The sequence below is a fragment of the Hemiscyllium ocellatum genome, unplaced genomic scaffold (genome assembly GCF_020745735.1).
Source record: "Hemiscyllium ocellatum isolate sHemOce1 unplaced genomic scaffold, sHemOce1.pat.X.cur. scaffold_736_pat_ctg1, whole genome shotgun sequence".
NCBI lineage: Eukaryota > Metazoa > Chordata > Chondrichthyes > Orectolobiformes > Hemiscylliidae > Hemiscyllium > Hemiscyllium ocellatum.
Genome location: NW_026869206.1, coordinates 192 through 19,236, shown reverse-complemented (window position 1 = coordinate 19,236; position 19,045 = coordinate 192). Strand labels below are relative to the sequence as shown.

Sequence of the window (19,045 nt, the reverse complement as noted above, 5' to 3'; positions counted from 1 at the left end):
CATCACCCCCCCCCCCCTCAGCCCAGCAGCGCGACTGCAGCTCACCGGAAATGTCCCAGACCCGGACGGTCTGGTCGAGACTAGCTGATACGACCAGGTCCTCAGATGGGTGGAACTGGGCACACATCACGTAGTGGTTATGTCCGGTCAGCACACTGCAACGGGCAGGGGCGGGGGGAATCCCCGAGAAAAGGGGCAGGACGGGGCCGAGTATGGAGAGAACCGCAGGGGCCGAGCAGGTCAAAGGGAGAGGGAAAGGGGTGGGGAGGGACAGAGCAAAGGGCGGAGGGATGAGGGAAAAGGGGCAAAGGGAGGGAGGGGATGAGCGAGTGAGTCAGGGAGAGAGAGAGAGAGAGAGAGAGAGAGAGAGAGAGAGAGACAGAGAGAGAGAGAGAGACAGAGAGAGAGACAGAGAGAGAGACAGAGAGAGAGACAGAGAGAGAGAGACAGAGAGAGAGACAGAGAGAGAGACAGAGAGAGAGACAGAGAGAGAGACAGAGAGAGAGACAGAGAGAGAGACAGAGACAGAGAGAGAGACAGAGAGAGAGACAGAGAGAGAGACAGAGAGAGAGACAGAGAGAGAGAGAGAGAGAGACAGAGAGAGAGACAGACAGAGAGACACAGAGAGAGAGACAGACAGAGAGACACAGAGAGAGAGACAGAGAGAGAGAGACAGAGAGAGAGAGAGAGAGAGGGAGACAGAGACAGACAGAGAGACAGACAGACAAGAGAGGCACAGACAGAGAGAGAGAGAGAGAGACACAGACAGAGAGAGACACACAGAGAGAGACACAGAGAGAGAGAGAGAGAGAGACAGAGACAGAGACAGAGACAGAGACAGAGACAGAGAGACAGAGTAGAAAGAGACACACTCACCCGCAGAGAGAGACACATACAGAGAGATATGGGGAGGAGGCAGGGAACAAGAAAGGGATGGGGACACGAGAAGACAGAGAAGTGTCCGGGGGGCGGGGGGGGGGGTGCAAAGAAGGGAAACAGAAGGGATTGAGAGGGTGGGAGAAGGTAGAGTCCAGGGAGGAACAGGGCAAGAAGGGGTGAGGGGCAGAGAGAGAGAGATGACAAACACATCAGAATACATTTCCAGAACAAACCCAGCTGATGGTGTTCCCATGCCTCTGGCTCCCAGCTGTCCGCGCTCCCTCCCTTCCACACAATGACTTCCCCGAGGACTCTGGGATCAGCCCGAGTACACACCAACAGGCAACCCACTGACCTCAGATCCCCGGAGCTCCCAAACCCACTCCAATCAAATCCCACCAACCAGCAAGCTACCCCAACTCCCACAACTTACCAGACACACGTCCTAGACTGCCAATTCCAAATTCGGATAGTTTGATCATCGGAAGCACTCAGGATCCATGGATATTCCTGTTGGGAAGATTAAACCAATTTATTCCCACTCCTGTGGGGAGAACGCTCAGTTAGACCACACTCGGAGCACCGTGCACAGTTCTGGTCTCCGTATCCCTCAGTTAGACCACACTCGGAGCACCGTGCACAGTTCTGGTCTCCGTATCCCTCAGTTAGACCACACTCGGAGCACCGTGCACAGTTCTGGTCTCCGTATCCCTCAGTTAGACCACACTCGGAGCACCGTGCACAGTTCTGGTCTCCGTATCCCTCAGTTAGACCACACTCGGAGCACCGTGCACAGTTCTGGTCTCCGTATCCCTCAGTTAGACCACACTCGGAGCACCGTGCACAGTTCTGGTCTCCGTATCCCTCAGTTAGACCACACTCGGAGCACCGTGCACAGTTCTGGTCTCCGTATCCCTCAGTTAGACCACACTCGGAGCACCGTGCACAGTTCTGGTCTCCGTATCCCTCAGTTAGACCACACTCGGAGCACCGTGCACAGTTCTGGTCTCCGTATCCCTCAGTTAGACCACACTCGGAGCACCGTGCACAGTTCTGGTCTCCGTATCCCTCAGTTAGACCACACTCGGAGCACCGTGCACAGTTCTGGTCTGGGTGTATCTCTAGACTCTTCCCCCACACCAAATGATACTCACATGATGAAAGAAGGTGGTGCGGATGTAATCCAGGTGACCCAGCAGGGTGAAGAGGCATCGCCGGAGTTTATAATTCCACACCTACACAAGACGGACAGGCTGAACTAAGAGCAACTCAAAAGATCCACTCTGAAGACAAAAGCTCTTCAGACGCCTGTGACAACACAGAAACTGCCAAGACTCACCTTAATCTTGTAGTCATCACCGCCAGAGACAAACAGAGGCTGCTGCTCATGGAAATCAATCCCTCGGACAGGCCCTGCAGACGGGAGAGAGGGGGGAGAATGGGAAGAGTGTGGGAAAAACGTGCACCGGACAAGGGTAGAGCGATCACGTTTCACCTCCTGTCTCAGACCTCCACCCCACCATCTGAGCAGAAATCGCTCCCACGCCATTGTCCCGCTCCCTCCCCACCTCCCTCGCACTGTCACAACCAAACCGCTGATAATCCAAACCCCTCACCGTCATGTTCATCGAATTTATCAATCAGGGTGCACATGCGATAGTCCCAGAGCTGCACCACCCCATTGTGCAGACTGGCCAGGATCCAGGGCCGTTTCGGGTGGAAGCTCAATCCTAATGGGATAAAGGAACAGGTGGTTAGGCAGATCCTCCCTCCCGGGGTATCTGTTATTCTGTATATAACCCACCCTGAACCCCTCGATTAGATTCCAGTCTGTAACTCACTCTCTGGGTATCTGTTATTCTGTATATAACCCACCCTGAACCCCTCGATTAGATTCCAGTCTGTAACTCACTCCCGGGTATCTGTTATTCTGTATATAACCCACCCTGAACCCCTCGATTAGATTCCAGTCTGTAACTCACTCTCTGGGTATCTGTTATTCTGTATATAACCCACACTGAACCCCTCGATTAGATTCCAGTCTGTAACTCACTCCTGGGGTATCTGTTATTCTGTATATAACCCACCCTGAACCCCTCGATTAGATTCCAGTCTGTAACTCACTCCCGGGGTATCTGTTATTCTGTATATAACCCACCCTGAACCCCTCGATTAGATTCCAGTCTGTAACTCACTCCCGGGGTATCTGTTATTCTGTATATAACCCACCCTGAACCCCCTTGGTTAGATTCTAGCTGTCTCCTGGAGGGTGATTTTGCAGCATTGCCTCACCTTTGACCCGAGCTGATTTGGTCTCGAATTTGGTTAGCATGTCTCCGAAGGTCAGGGCACTGTCGGTGACTGCCTGCAGGGGAGGAGTGAAAGGGAACGAGGTTGATCAGATTCCCCTTCTGGGCAAAGGGCCACATTCCAACAGAAAACTGGCACTCCCAATGCACTGGGACCAAGTGTCACAGGAACAAACCAGTCGAGAGCACACAGAGACTCCCATCCACACTGCTCACACACACACAGACACCAGGAAGCCCTCACTCACCTTCCAGTAATAACACCGCCTCTCCAAAACAGACCCACCCCCTGAAACCATATTCCTATCATTGATCTGCTGCAAACCATCCGACAATTCCGACCCTCCACTCCACCTGTATCGATTCCTGACCTCCCCCTCCTCCCCGTACACATTCCTGACCCCCTTCCCCCCTTCACATTCCTGACCTCACCTACCCCCAAAACAATTCCTGACTCCCCCTCCCCTCCCCCCCGTACACATTCCTGACCCTCCCCTCCCCTGTACACATTGCTGATTGTGTCTCCATCCTCCCCCACACGTACATACATATGCGAATGTCTCCCCCTCACCACATCTCGTATTGCTGTCCCCCACTTCTCCGAATACCCCTCTCTTTCCTGCTGACCATCCGGTCTATCATGCCCCACCATCCCCATCTATTTGTTATCCCTCCAAGCCCATAACGAAATTAACATGCACTGTATTTAAACAGATTTTATTCCTGTATCCATATATCTGCTGTAAATAAATACATTTCTCTCTCTATCTAAATCAGCATATATTATATTTATACTTTACACCTGCATGTCGAGACAAATCAGACTTTACATGCATGCATGTTTTATCCTAGTTTCACTACATAGGCACATTTCATCCCTGCAAATCTATACCCAAGTGTATATACATCATATTTAATTACATTTATCCATGTTTCTCAGTCTAAGTGAATACACACTATATTGATGTATATTCTATCTCACCAACTGTAAAACAAAATAGATGTGTATGCATTTTATTGCCATATCTGTGTAAGAGTATATAGTTTATGTTTGTACATATTCTATCAGCATATCCACACTTAAATGAATATACATTACATTTCTATGCATATATTTTATACCTATATCTCCTTATACTGAATACATATATACATATATGCGTGTGTGTGTAAATCTGAATCTCTTTGTCAATTTACGGACACACATTACATAGATATGGAGAGGTTGGTAAAATATATATCAAAGAATACATAGATTACATCTACATGTATTTTATCCCCTCACCTGAGTATCCAAGAGTATACAAATTTGGTTTGCACATATTAAGTGAATATACGTTATATTTTTATTTATTCTACCCATATATCTCTATAAATAAATGATCACACATAGTTATATATATTTACCCCAGTACCCCTACATATTAATGATCACACATATTTACCCCAGGACCCTACATATTAATGATCCCACACACATTTATATATACTTACCCCAGGACCCTACATATTAATGATCACACACATACATTTATATATATTTACCCCAGGACCCTACATATTAATGATCACACACATATTTATATATATTTACCCCAGTATCCTACACATTAATGATCGCACACATATTTATATATATTGACCCCAGGACCCTACACATTAATGATCGCGCACGCATTTATATATATTGACCCCAGTCCCCTAGACGTTAATGATCGCGCACACATTTATATATATTGACCCCAGTCCCCTACACATTAATGATCCCACACACATTTATATATATTTACCACAGCACCCTACACATTAATGATCCCACACACGTTTATATATATTTACCCCAGTCCCCTACACATTAATGATCGCACACGCATTTATATATATTTACCCCAGTCCCCTAGACATTAATGATCACACATATTTACCCCAGGACCCTACATATTAATGATCACACACACATTTATATATACTTACCCCAGGACCCTACATATTAATGATCACACACACACACATTTATATATATTTACCCCAGGACCCTACATATTAATGATCACACACATACATTTATATATATTTACCCCAAGACCCTACATATTAATGATCGCACACATATTTATATATATTTACCCCAGTATCCTACACATTAATGATCGCACACATATTTATATATATTGACCCCAGGACCCTACACATTAATGATCGCACATATTTATATATATTGACCCCAGTCCCCTACACATTAATGATCGCGCACACATTTATATATATTTACCCCAGTCCCCTACACATTAATGATCCCGCACACATTTATATATATTTACCCCAGCACCCTACACATGAATGATCGCACACACACATTTATATATATTCACCCCAGTCCCCTACACATTAATGATCCCACACACATTTATATATTTACCCCAGTCCTCTACACATTAATGATCCCACAAACATGTATATATATTTACCCCAGTCCCCTACACATTAATGATCCCACACACGTTTATATATATTTACCCCAGTCCCCTACACATTAATGATCCCACACACGTTTATATATATTTACCCCAGTCCCCTACACATTAATGATCCCACACACGTTTATATATATTTACCCCAGTCCCCTACACATTAATGATCGCACACACGTTTATATATATTTACCCCAGTCCCCTACACATTAATGATCGCACACGCATTTATATATATTTACCCCAGTCCCCTAGACATTAATGATCACACATACTTACCCCAGGACCCTACATATTAATGATCACACACACACACATTTATATATATTTACCCCAGGACCCTACATATTAATGATCACACACATATTTATATATATTTACCCCAGTATCCTACACATTAATGATCGCACACATATTTATATATATTGACCCCAGTCCCCTAGACATTAATGATCGCACACATATTTATATATATTGACCCCAGTCCCCTAGACATTAATGATCGCGCACGCATTTATATATATTGACCCCAGTCCCCTACACGTTAATGATCCCGCACACGTTTATATATATTTACCCCAGCCCCCTAGACATTAATGATCCCACAAACATTTATATATATTTACCCCAGCCCCCTACACATTAATGATCCCACACACATTTATATATATTGACCCCAGTCCCCTACACATTAATGATCCCACACACATTTATATATATTGACCCCAGCCCCCTACACATTAATGATCCCACACACATTTATATATATTGACCCCAGCCCCCTACACATTAATGATCCCACACACATTTATATATATTTACCCCAGTCCCCTAGACATTAATGATCCCACACACATTTATATATATTTACCCCAGCCCCCTACACATTAATGATCCCACACACATTTATATATATTTACCCCAGCCCCCTACACATTAATGATCCCACACACATTTATATATATTTACCCCAGTCCCCTACACATTAATGATCCCACACACATTTATATATATTTACCCCAGTCCCCTACACATTAATGATCCCACACACATTTATATATATTGACCCCAGCCCCCTACACATTAATGATCCCACACACATTTATATATATTTACCCCAGTCCCCGACACATTAATGACCCCACACACATTTATATATATTGACCCCAGTCCCCTACACATTAATGATCCCACACACATTTATATATATTGACCCCAGCCCCCTAGACATTAATGATCCCACTCACATTTATATATATTTACCCCAGCCCCCTAGACATTAATGATCCCACACACATTTATATATATTTACCCCAGTCCCCGACACATTAATGACCCCACACACATTTATATATATTGACCCCAGTCCCCTACACATTAATGATCCCACACACATTTATATATATTGACCCCAGCCCCCTAGACATTAATGGTCCCACACACATTTATATATATTTACCCCAGTCCCCGACACATTAATGATCCCACACACATTTATATATATTTACCCCAGCCCCCTAGACATTAATGATCCCACACACATTTATATATATTGACCCCAGCCCCCTAGACATTAATGGTCCCACACACATTTATATATATTGACCCCAGTCCCCTACACATTAATGATCCCACACACATTTATATATATTTACCCCAGCCCCCTAGACATTAATGGTCCCACACACATTTATATATATTGACCCCAGCCCCCTAGACATTAATGATCGCACACACATTTATATATATTTACCCCAGTAGCTGGATACCTGAGTGATGACAGATGGAGTGTGAGTGTGAGTGCTGTGCCCACACTGAGTGTGAGTGTGAGTGTGTAAGTGAGTGTGTCCCTGACTCAGGTCTCACCTCTCTGAAGCCTCTCTCCCACTTCCGGTGGCCACGTCCCGACCGGAAGTACCCTCAGACCCCGCCCCCACCTGACGTCACCTTGCGCCATGACGTCACCCCGTCACGTTCACCTCGTCCCCCTTTGCTTATAAATGACTTTAGCCTCGTCCTTGTCGTCACCCGCTCCGCTCTCACTCGGCCCGCACCGCGCTGTGTTTTTTTTGTGTGTTGTTTTTCTTTTGACTGTTGGGTTGACTCCTCCCCCCGTGTCGACGTCACTCTCCCCTCTCTCTTTCCCCACCCCCTCTAGCCAACACGAGTGTCTTCCCCTCCGCTCCGTGCCCCGCCCGGCCGCTTCCGGTCCAGCGGCACTTCCGCTCCGGCGGGGAGCATGCGCGGTGAGGTCTGGGGGGCTGATCCGGAAGTGGGGTGATAGTGGAGGAGGACATGGAGAGTTGGAGGGTGTTGTTGCTGCTGCTGCCTGGTTTAGGGGGTAAATATCACCCAGACCAGAGGGTTAAACAGTTACTTACATCTCTGCCAGCTGCAGCTGGTACCACTGATGCCCCCTCCCTGCTGTTTATCTATTCCAGGGCAGTGGGGGAGGGGTCAGTCAGGGTAATGCGGTGGATGTGGTGTATATGGATCCACGGCACACGGCGAACCGAGGGAGCCAGCGCAGGGCCAGCACGGCGCTGGCTGACCGCCGGGAAACCGTTCCCCACCAAGTGTCTGCGGTTCGGGATGTTTCCCGCACCAGAGGGTGCTTCGTGACTGCCTTTCCCCAGAGACCGGGCGCTTCTGGAGAAATCTTGCTCGCCGTTGGGTGGTGGGGAGGGTGTTGTTGGTGTCACGAGCCGGCTCAGTCATAGGGTCCCGGGTGCATACCCGGAACGATTGCTGTGGAGTTGGACTGTGGCTGGGGTGCATGGGCACATCGTCCTCTGTGTGACTCCAACCAACAGAGATTTGATTTGTTATTGTCGGGCGTACTGGGGTAGAGTGAAAAGTGTTGTCTTGAGGACTTACACACTTAATGCTAAGGTCCTAGGGAGTGTTGCTGAACAAAGAGACCCCGCAGCGCAGACCCATCGTTCTTTGAAGGTGGATTGGATAGTGAAGAAGGCATTTAGTATGTTTTCCTTTATTGATCACTGCATTGAGTATAGGAGTTGGGAGGTCATTGGTTAGGTCACTTTTGGAATGCTTTATCGAGTTCTGGTCTCCCTGTTATAGGATGTTCTGAAACTTGAAAGGATGCTGCCAGGGTTGGAGGATTGAGCCACAGGGAGAGGCTAAACAGGCTGGGGCTACTTTCCCTGGAGTGTCGGAGGTTGAAGGGTGATGATTTAGAGGTTTGTAAAATCATGAGGGGCATGGATAGGGTGAATGCACAAGGTCTTTTTCCCTGGTGTGGGCGCATTTAAACCTTGGGCAGTACGGTGGCTCAGTGTTTAGCACTGTCGCCTCACAGCGTCAGGGGCCTGGATTTGATTCCAGCCTCGGGCGACTGTGTGGAGTTTGCATATTCACCCTGTTCTGCGTTGGTTTGCTCCGGGTGCTCCGGTTTCCTCCCACAATCTGGAGATGTTGAGGTTGGGTGAATCTGTCATGCTGAATTGCCCCGCGGTGTTCAGGGCTATGTAGGTTAGGTGCATTGATCAGGGGTAAATGTAGAGTAATGGGGAATGGGTTTGGGTGGAATACCCTTTTTTTGCGGGTCGGTGTGGGCTTGTTGGGCTGAAGGGCCTGTTTCCACACTGTAAGAATTCTATGCTAGAGAGAATAGATTTAGGGTGAGAAAGGAAAGATTTTAAAGGGACCTAACGGGCAATGTTTTCCCCCAGAGGATGGTGCGTGGATGGAATGAGCTGCCAGAGGAAGTGGTGGAGGCTGGTACAATTACAGCATTTAAGAGGCATCTGGATGGGTATATGAATAGGAAGGGTTTGGGGGGATATGGGCCGGGTGCTGGCAGGTGGGACTAGATTAGTTTTGGATATCTGATCGGCGTGGATGAGTCGGGCGCAAGGGCCTGTTTTTGCGCTGTGCGTCTCGATAACGTGCTTTCCTGGCACATTGTGCTACATAAGTAAGTGCAAGGGCTTTGTCCCGGGTCTCCCTCGAGTTGAGGTTTGCTCGGGCTCCCTGTCTGCCTGCACGGTCAAACGGAGTCTTGACATCAAGGGCTGTCACTCTGCAATCGCCCTCTTGATTCCAGCTGCCTTGGATTTGTATCGAGGCTGTTGCAACGCCGGGAGGTCTCCGACAGAACCCAGTCTGAGCCTCGGTGGGCAGATTAACGTGAGACTAGTGCCACTCGACACCACACTGTTCGTGACCCCTTCCGTTGCGGGTGACTGCACTGCCGGGCCGACTCTGAAAGGGCTGACTGGTGTGAGTGAGGGCGACTCACGACAGGGTGGCGTGAGGTGCTGCTGTTTCAGCACCTCGTTTCGTCTCTGCTGGTCTGTCCAGTTTCATTTTATTTTTGTTGTTTAGACTTTGTGACTGAGAGCTAAGCCACTTGCTTGGGTATTTCGGACTCGACGGGCAGGAGGCTGGAAGAGCACAGCAAGCCAGGCGGCATCGAGATGTGAATAAGGGGGATGTGTTTCAAGGGGGAATCTTCTCCAAGTCAGCCGCACAAATCTGGAATCACAAATAGGCAGATATCGGGAGGGTGGTGTAGGGCATTTGTCTGTAAATCTTCTAACAGTCGCAGGGCATGTAGAAGCAGTTGTGAACACAGCGTGTAACCCCTGAGGTGTTATTAACAGGGACATACGGACGGCCATTTTAAACTTGTACAAATGACTGGTTGGGCCTGAGCTAGAGCTCTGTGTCCCGCTCCGCGCTTTGGGAAGGCGGAGAGACTGTGGAAAAGGTGGACGAGGGATGTCAGGGTGGGGTAGTGATTGGGGAAGCTGGTCGTGTCTCACTGGGAGAAGAGGGGGCCGATGGGCGATGGGATTGAGGCGTTCAACATTGTGAGGGAACTGGGCGGAGGGGAGAGGGAGAGACCGTCCCCGCTGGGAGGAGAGCGACGCGGACTGAAGGAGACCGGGAAAGGGAGGGATAGAGACAGGAAGGGAGAGCTCTCTCTCTCTCGGCGAGGTGGGGGTCGGAGCGGGAAGCTGCTGCCTGAGTATGTTGGGGCGGGGAGGCAGGGTCACTCGAGGGGTTAGGGTCTGCAAGGTGCTGCCTGAGAGTGAGGGGGAGGGGTGGTGACCGGGTCAATTGAGGGGTGAGGGTCTGGAAGGTGCTGCCTGAGAGTGAGGGGATGGGAGGCAGGGTCAAACGAGGGCTGAGGATTGAGAAGAGACTGTCTGCATGTGTGGGGTGAGTGGGGGTTTACGAGAGGAGAATGGGTTTGCTATCTGGAAAGGATGGATGGGCTGAGTTCGAAGCATGAGGGACCTTCAGTGAATGGATTGTTGTGAGAGCCAGGGCAGGCGTGTCGGGCTGAATGGCCTCGTGTTCTGCTCCAACCATCCACTAATGGAGGTATGAGTAGTGTGTCAGCCATACCGAGCACCGCGCAGCGTGTCAGTCTCTTGGTTGGGAGCGGAATGGTAACACGTTGGAGTTAGTTTTCTAAGGCGAGTACTTCACACGAGCTCGGTGTCTTTGGAGGAAAGGTTGGACAGACTGGGGCTTGTACCCGCTGGAGTTAGGCAGAGTGATTAAAATCTGATTGAAGATTTGTAGCTCGGGTGTCCGTTGTTGTGGCTCTACTCGCCGAGCTGGAAGTTTTTGCTGCAAACGTTTCGTTCCCTGGCTAGGGAACATCATCAGTGCTGTTGGAGCCTCCTGTGAAGCGCTGCTTTGATGTTTCTTCCGGTATTTATAGTGGTTTGTTCTTGCCGTTTCCGGGTGTCAGTTTCAGCTGTAGTGGTTTGTATATGGTGTCCAGGTCTATGTGTCTGTTAATGGAGTTTGTGGATGAATGCCATGCCTCTAGGAATTCTCTGGCTGTTCTCTGTCTGGCTTGTCCTATGATGGTAGTGTTTTCCCAGTCAAATTCATGTTCCTGGTTGTCTGAGTGTATGGCTACTAGAGATAGCTGGTCGTGTCGTTTTGTGGCTAGCTGATGTTCATGGATGCGGATTGTTAGCTGTCTTCCTGTTTGTCCTATATAGTGTTTTGTGCAGTCCTTGCATGGTATTTTGTAAACTACGTTAGTTTGGCTCGTGCTGGCTATTGGGTCCTTTGTTCTAGTGAGTTGTTGTCTGAGCGTGGATGTTGGTTTGTGTGCTGTTATGAGTCCTAAGGGTCGCAGTAGTCTGGCTGTCAGTTCTGAGACGCTCCTGACGTATGGTAGAGTGGCACATACAAATCACTGCAGCTGAAACTGACACCCGGAAGCGGCAAGAACAAACCACTATAAATACCGGAAGAAACATCAAAGCAGCGCTTCACACGAGGCTCCAACAGCACTGATGATGTTCCCTAGCCAGGGAACGAAACGTTTGCAGCAAAAACTTCCAGCTCGGCGAACAGAACCACAACTTAGGAAGAGTGCGTTAGGTCTTGATCGAAACAGGTTCCTGAGGGCCTTTTGACGAGGTGCATTCGGAGAGGATGGTTTCCCTTGTGGGAGACTCGTCGACGCCGTTTACAAATCGGGTGTCGGCCGTTGAAAACTGATGCGGTGTACCAAGGCGTTTTCATTTTTTTTTTGCTGTGCGTTGATTCCAGACCAAAGCCGAGAGAGAGAGAGAGAGAGAGAGAGAGAGCTGTTGGAAAGTCGTGAGAGGAATTGCAACCCTGGCGAAACCCAACCTGGGCGTCACTGAGCTGCTTGATAGCAGTGTTGATGACCCCTTCCGTCACTTTCCTGATGGTGCAGAGGAGACTCATAGGGCAGTAATTCCTGGGCCATGAGGTCCCAGATTGTGCTGGAGGGCCGTTCTGCTGCTGTTGATGGCCCACAGCACCTCATGGATGCCCCAGTCTTGAGCTGCTGGGTCTGTTTGAAGTCCGTCCCATTGGGGATAGAGCCACCCTAACCCGATGGAGGGGATTCTCAATGGGAAGGCGGGACTTTGTCTCCATAAGGACAGGGCGGTGGTCACTCTCAACGACACTCTCATGGACAGATACATCTGCAGCCGGCTGGCTGGTGAGGATGAGGGTTGGGGGGTTTCTCCCTCCTGTTGGTTCCCCCTCCCCCACACCCCCCACACCCCAACCTGCCTCAGACCCCAGTCCAGCAGCGATGTCCTTTCGGACCTGACCGGCCCGATCCGGAATGCTGCTGTCCCTGAGCCACTGTTGGTGGTGGGCACTGATATCCCCCCGCCCCACCCCCAGAGCACCCTCTGTGCCCTTACCACCCTCTAAGGGTGGTTCTACACGGACAGGGGGGGGGTATTGATCCATCAGCCGAGGGAGGGCGGTACGGGGGAACCAGTGGGAGGGTTCCTTGCCTGAGTTTAACCTGAAGGCCTTGTGGGGACCAGAGTCAATATGGAGGACTCCCAGAGCATCCCCCTCCCCTCTGTATCCCACTGTGTGACAGGACACATCCAGGGGTGGTGACGGTGGGGTCCGGGACATTGTGAGGTACAGACATCAGGACACTTTTAATTCCAGACAGCTTTCTGTTTATTAAAATTCCAGCATCTGCCATGGTGGGATTTGAACCCAGGGGTTTCCCAGCGCATTAGCAGAGTCTCTGGGTTCACAGTCTAACCGCTATACCATTGGCACTCCCTTCACAAGGTCTTGGAAGGGGTTGGGGGGCAGAAGGGCTAGTTGGATTGACCATGCTCCTGTGGGTTGGGAGAGCAGGGTGGACGGGCAGAGTGGCCGTGTTTGGTTCTGTGAAGTGACAGTGAAGGCGGTGTTTGGTATGCTTTCCTTTATTGGTCAGAGTATTGAGTACAGGAGTTGGGAGGTCATGTTGCGGCTGTACAGGACATTGGTTAGGCCACTGTTGGAATATTGGGTGCAATTCTGGTCTCCTTCCTATCGGAAAGATGTTGTGAAACTTGAAAGGGTTCAGAAAAGATTTACAAGGATGTTGCCAGGGTTGGAGGGTCTGAGCTACAGGGAGAGGCTGAACAGGCTGGGGCTGTTTTCCCTGGAGCGTCGGAGGCTGAGGGGGTGACCTTTATAGAGGTTTATAAAATCATGAGGGGCATGGATAGGATAAATAGACAAAGTCTTTTCCCTGGGGTGGGGGAGTCCAGAACTAGAGGGGCATAGGTTTAGGGTGAGAGGGGAAAGATATAAAAGAGACCTAAGGGGCAACATTTTCACCCAGAGGGTGGTACGTGTATGGAATGAGCTGCCAGAGGATGTGGTGGGGGCTGGTACAATTACAGCATTTAAGAGGCATCTGGATGGCCGAGGTGGGACAGGGGCGAGGGGGGTGGTGGGGTTGGGGGGTTGATTCCGCGATTGGCCGTGCCGACGGGCTGTGTGACCCTGGTGCTCTCCCTCGGCAGCTCTCTGCGGGGCCAACTCGGTTGAGCAGAAGATTTACGTGAATTTGAACACAACGGCGGCCTGTGTCCGGCTCCTCAACGCCACCCACCAGATCGGCTGCCAGTGTGAGTGGGCATGGGGGGGGGAGGGGGACGGGTACGGTGGGGGTGATGGGGGGGGGGATGGGTACGGTGGGGGTGATGGGGAGGGGGCTGGATACGGTGGGGGTGATGGGGAGCGGGGGGACGGGTACGGTGGGGGTGATGGGGAGGGGGGGGACGGATACAGTGGGGGTGATGGGGATGGATACAGTGGGGGTGATGGGGGGAGATGGATACGGTGGGGGTGATGGGGAGGGGGGGGACGGATACAGTGGGGGTGATGGGGATGGATACGGTGGGGGTGATGGGGGGGATGGATACGGTGGGGGTGATGGGGGGGATGGATACGGTGGGGGTGATGGGGGGGGATGGATACGGTGCCGGGGGTGGTATATGGTGGGCAGGGATTGGTGGGGAAGGTGGATGGTGATGGAATGATGTGGAAGGGGGTGAGGGGGGGGTGGAAGGGAGATGAGGGGGGGGAAGAGTGGAAGGGGAGGGGGGGAGTGAGTGAATAAACGGGGGTGACGGGTATGTGGACAGGAGGGAGGCACTGGGGGTGACCTGGGGATGGAGTCCCGGTCAGGGGGCCAAGGTGGATTGGGTTCTACCCCAGTGACCGTGGGGTCAGTGTCCACCCGATCAGACAACGCTCACCCGCTTTCCATTGCCACCCCCTTCTCCCCCCATCCTCCTGCCCCCTTCTCCCACCCTCCTACCCCCTTCCGGATTCACAGCCTCTCTAGACGGTAACACCGGGATCATTCACCTTGTGGAGCAGGAGTCTGACCTGGCCTGGGTCCTTCAGGATGGTCCCCACGCCCCCTACGCAGTCCTCCTGGAAACAGCCATGTTCACAAGGTGAGAGTGCGGCCCTCCCCCAGCCCTGACCCCTCCCCCAGCGCGGCACTCCCTCAGTACTGACCCTCCGACAGTGCGGGGCTCCCTCAGTACTGACCCTCCGACAGTGCGGGGCTCCCTCAGTACTGACCCTCTGACAGTGCGGCCCTCCCTCAGTACTGACCCTCCGACAGTGCGGCCCTCCCTCAGTACTGACCCTCCGACAGTGCGGCCCTCCTCAGTACTGACCCTCCGACAGTGCGGCCCTCCCTCAGTACTGACCCTCCGACAGTGCGGCCCTCCCTCACTACTGACCCTCCGACAGTGCGGCCCTCCCTCACTACTGACCCTCCGACAGTGCGGCCCTCCCTCAGTACTGACCCTCCGACAGTGCGGCGCTCCCTCAGTACTGACCGTGCTTGAGTCCTGCTGATGTTATGATGTGACCGTAAGTGAGGTGGAAGGGTACACAGACTGCAGCCAAGTACTGAGCTGGTGGTGAGTGGGCTGATCATTGCCAGGCTCAGTTCAGCCTGGCCAGGGCTGGGCTTATTCCCTGAGGTTGGGAGAATAAAAAAGGAACAGAATAATTTTCTGCTGAGGGGGGGTGTGGGATTTGGAAGTTTCAGTATATCCCAGGAAGGGGCGGTTGGGAGGGGAGCGGAAGGGAATGGTGTCCAAGACTCTGGATAAAAGCAGGTCGGCCAACTCTGGCCTGAGAGGCGGAAGAATAGCTTCGGTTCGGAATGTCTTCAAGATGGCACTCGGTTTGAACTGGTGCTGAGGTCAGAGGAGCCGTGGATAGTAGGGCAACAGTTCATTGAGGTCTCCAGCACAGAGGTAGCCCCTTCGGCCCATCACGTCTGCCCCACTCGAAGCAAAGTAGCTCACTATTTCCCAGCGTTCGGCCCATCACAGCCAGGAGCGCTTTAGCATCACAAGTGCCCCGGCTTGATCTTCTGTGGCCGCGATGAGGGCTTGTTTCTCTCTCACCCTCGCGCCCAGTGAGTTTCAGATTCCCACCAACCTTCCGAGTGAATCGGATGACCTCACACCCCCTCTTCACCTCCTGCCCCCTCACCTTAACCCTGTCCGCCCTCCCCCGACTTCATCATTGATCCTCCATCACGGGTGGCTCGGTGGTCAGCGCCGCTGCCTCACTGCGTCAGGGACCTGGGTTCGATTCCTACCTCGGGGCGATTGTTTGTGTGGAGTTTGCACATTCTCCCTGTGGCTGCGTGGGTTTCCTCTGAGTGCTCCCGTTTCCTCCCACAGTCCAAAAAAGTGCAGGTTAGGGTGGATTGGCTGTGCTAAATTACCCATAGTGCCCAGGGATGTGAGGTTAGGGTGGATTGGCTGTGCTAAATTACCCATAGTGCCCAGGGATGTGCAGTTTAGGGTGGATTGACCATGCTAAATTACCCATAGTGCCCAGGGATGTGTAGGTTAGGGTGGATTGGCCATGCTAAATTACCCATAGTGCCCAGGGATGTGTAGGTTAGGGTGGATTGGCCATGCTAAATTACCCATAGTGCCCAGGGATGTGCAGGTTAGGGTGGATTGACCATGCTAAATTACCCATAGTGCTCAGGGATGTGTAGGTTAGGGTGGGTTGGCTGTGCTAAATTACCCATAGTGCCCAGGGATGTGCAGGTTAGGGTGGATTGACCATGCTAAATTACCCATAGTGCCCAGGGATGTGTAGGTTAGGGTGGATTGGCCATGCTAAATTACCCATAGTGCCCAGGGATGTGTAGGTTAGGGTGGATTGGCCATGCTAAATTACCCATAGTGCCCAGGGATGTGTAGTTTAGGGTGGATTGTCCATGCTAAATTACCCATAGTGTTCAGGGATGTGCAGGTTAGGGTGGATTGGCCATGCTAAATTACCCCATAGTGCTCAGGGATGTGCAGGTTAGGGTGGATTGGCCATGCTAAATTACCCATAGTGCTCAGGGATGTGTAGGTTAGGGTGGATTGGCCATGCTAAATTACCCCATAGTGCCCAGGATGTGCAGGTTAGGTGCATCAGTCAGGGGAATGGGTCTGGGTGGCTTGCTCTTTGGCGGGTCAGTGTGGACCTGTTGGGCCGAATGGCCTGTTTCCACACTGTCGGGACTCTGTGATATCAAGGTGGAAGTTTTCTCCCGACCTCCCCCTAACTATGCTCCTCGTTGTCTTCTGTGTGTCACTCAGATTCCCCTCTCCATCTCATGCGCTCTAAGGAAACCCCACCCCACCCCACCCCACCCTTTCCAATCTCTCTCCACCTCTGACATGCCCCAATTCCAGGGAATACCCTGAGAAACCTCTCCGGCCCCCTCTCCAGGAGCATCCCATCCATCCCACAGTGTGGATTCCAGAGCTGCACACAGTACCATCGATGGGACCGAACCAACGCTGCACTCAGTTCAAACGTCAAACCCCTACCCCTCCCAATCTGAAACCCTGTGCCTCATCTAATAAAGGCCAGTCTCCCATCTGCCTTCCCACCCACATGTCCCAGGACCTGGAGGGAACCTCAAACGTGCACACACCATGCTCCCTCTGATCCTCAGCCCCTCCCAGGGTCCGACTGCTCATCCTGTATTCCCAACCCTTGTGTGTCCCCCCACCCCTCACACTCATCCCGGTGACGTTCCATTTGCCACCGATCAGCCCGTCTCTCCCCCTCCTGTCATCGAAGGCTCCCTACCCCACTATTTCCCACCCGACCAGCGTTTGAACCATTGGCGAACATACTGACGGACCCTCCGAAATTCACAGGCTAGAATGACAGAGCGGGTGGAAGGACAGAATGGCCGCTCGCGAGGGAATCGAAGGAGGTGAGGAGGGGCAGCTTGGGAAATCGAGGTGGACTCTGGGATTGATTTGAGGGCTTTGCCCTCTGAACTGTTTTCCCCATGCACACCGCTTACCCCCACCCCGTAACCTTCTCTGCTCTTTGTCAGGGACATCATGATGAGGTTAAAGGTGAAGGGTCGGGTCGCTGGCGTCGCCGTGGTGATTCCCACCAAACCGCAAGCTGCTCAGTTCTCGCCGCACCAGAGGTGTCCCAACGCTGGCTTCGGTGAGTCCAGGGGAGGCTGCCTCCTGTTTAACATCCCCTCCCCACCCACTGACCCCCCCCCCCCCCCCCACCTCAAACGGCCCTCATTGCTCACTACTCAGGGAACCAACAAACCCCACTCACCCGCCAACACTGTGCTCCAGGTGTGGTCTAACTGAGGGATACAGAGACCAGAACTGTGCACGGTGCTCCGAGTGTGGTCTAACTGAGGGATATGGAGACCAGAACTGTGCACGGTGCTCCGAGTGTGGTCTAACTGAGGGATACTGAGACCAGAACTGTGCACGGTGCTCCGAGTGTGGTCTAACTGAGGGATACAGAGACCAGAACTGTGCACGGTGCTCCGGGTGTGGTCTAACTGAGGGATACAGAGACCAGAACTGTGCACGGTGCTCCAAGTGTGGTCTAACTGAGGGATACTGAGACCAGAACTGTGCACGGTGCTCTGGGTGTGGTCTAACTGAGGGATACAGAGACCAGAACTGTGCACGGTGCTCCAAGTGTGGTCTAACTGAGGGATACGGAGACCAGAACTGTGCACGGTGCTCCGAGTGTGGTCTAACTGAGGGATACAGAGACCAGAACTGTGCACGGTGCTCCAAGTGTGGTCTAACTGAGGGATATGGAGACCAGAACTGTGCAGGGTGGTGTTACCCTCTCTATTTCTCTTGCTCACTCCTCTCTCTCTCTCCCCACCCCCTCTCCCATGCGGCCTGCCCCTCCCCCTGCAGGTGTTTATTCCCCGGCCTATGGGCCTGAGTTTGTGAACTGTAACAGGACCGTGTGGAACCCAGCCGGCAATGAGCTCTCATACGAAGACTTCCCCTTCCCAATCTTCATGGTGAGGGATGACAACGAGACCCAGGTCATCCGCAAGGTGAGGCATCACAAGCTCCCGATACAGCCTTCTGTCATAATCCTGAGGTCCAGAGTGGCCTCCTGCTGTTCCCAGGGGACAGGCTGGGGAAGGGGCTGAATGGCCGTCCTCTGTTCCTGTGGGACAGGCTGGGGAAGGGGCTGAATGGCCGTCCTCTGTTCCAGTGGGACAGGCTGGGGAAGGGGCTGAATGGCCGTCCACCTGGTCCAGTGGGA

The 19,045-nt window shown here is 51.8% G+C and overlaps 2 protein-coding genes across 5 annotated transcripts in view; one reads left to right on the top strand and one right to left on the bottom strand.

Annotated features, from left to right (window-relative positions):
* The window catches only part of copa (COPI coat complex subunit alpha), a 37,888-nt gene extending 30,314 nt beyond the window's left edge, over positions 1–7,574 (bottom strand). The window contains exons 1-7 of one of the 4 annotated variants that reach the window (XM_060823423.1): positions 7,526–7,574; positions 3,172–3,244; positions 2,496–2,609; positions 2,219–2,292; positions 2,034–2,114; positions 1,313–1,389; positions 46–155 (exon numbers count right to left, since the gene is read on the bottom strand). In XM_060823423.1, the coding sequence (XP_060679406.1) occupies positions 46–155; positions 1,313–1,389; positions 2,034–2,114; positions 2,219–2,292; positions 2,496–2,609; positions 3,172–3,211 (496 nt within the window). In that variant the 5' untranslated portion in view covers positions 3,212–3,244; positions 7,526–7,574. The other 3 variants (XM_060823422.1, XM_060823420.1, XM_060823424.1) reach the window with 3 other exon arrangements.
* A 335-nt stretch (positions 7,575–7,909) lies between these two features.
* Positions 7,910–18,830, top strand: LOC132814203 (nicastrin-like; the record flags this gene model as incomplete). The annotated part of the gene is made up of 5 exons (XM_060823417.1): positions 7,910–8,000; positions 13,963–14,067; positions 14,781–14,904; positions 17,835–17,953; positions 18,685–18,830. Coding segments are annotated over exons 1-5 (540 nt in total), but the record flags the coding sequence as incomplete, so codon positions are not given.
* Positions 18,831–19,045: the final 215 nt, after the last annotated feature.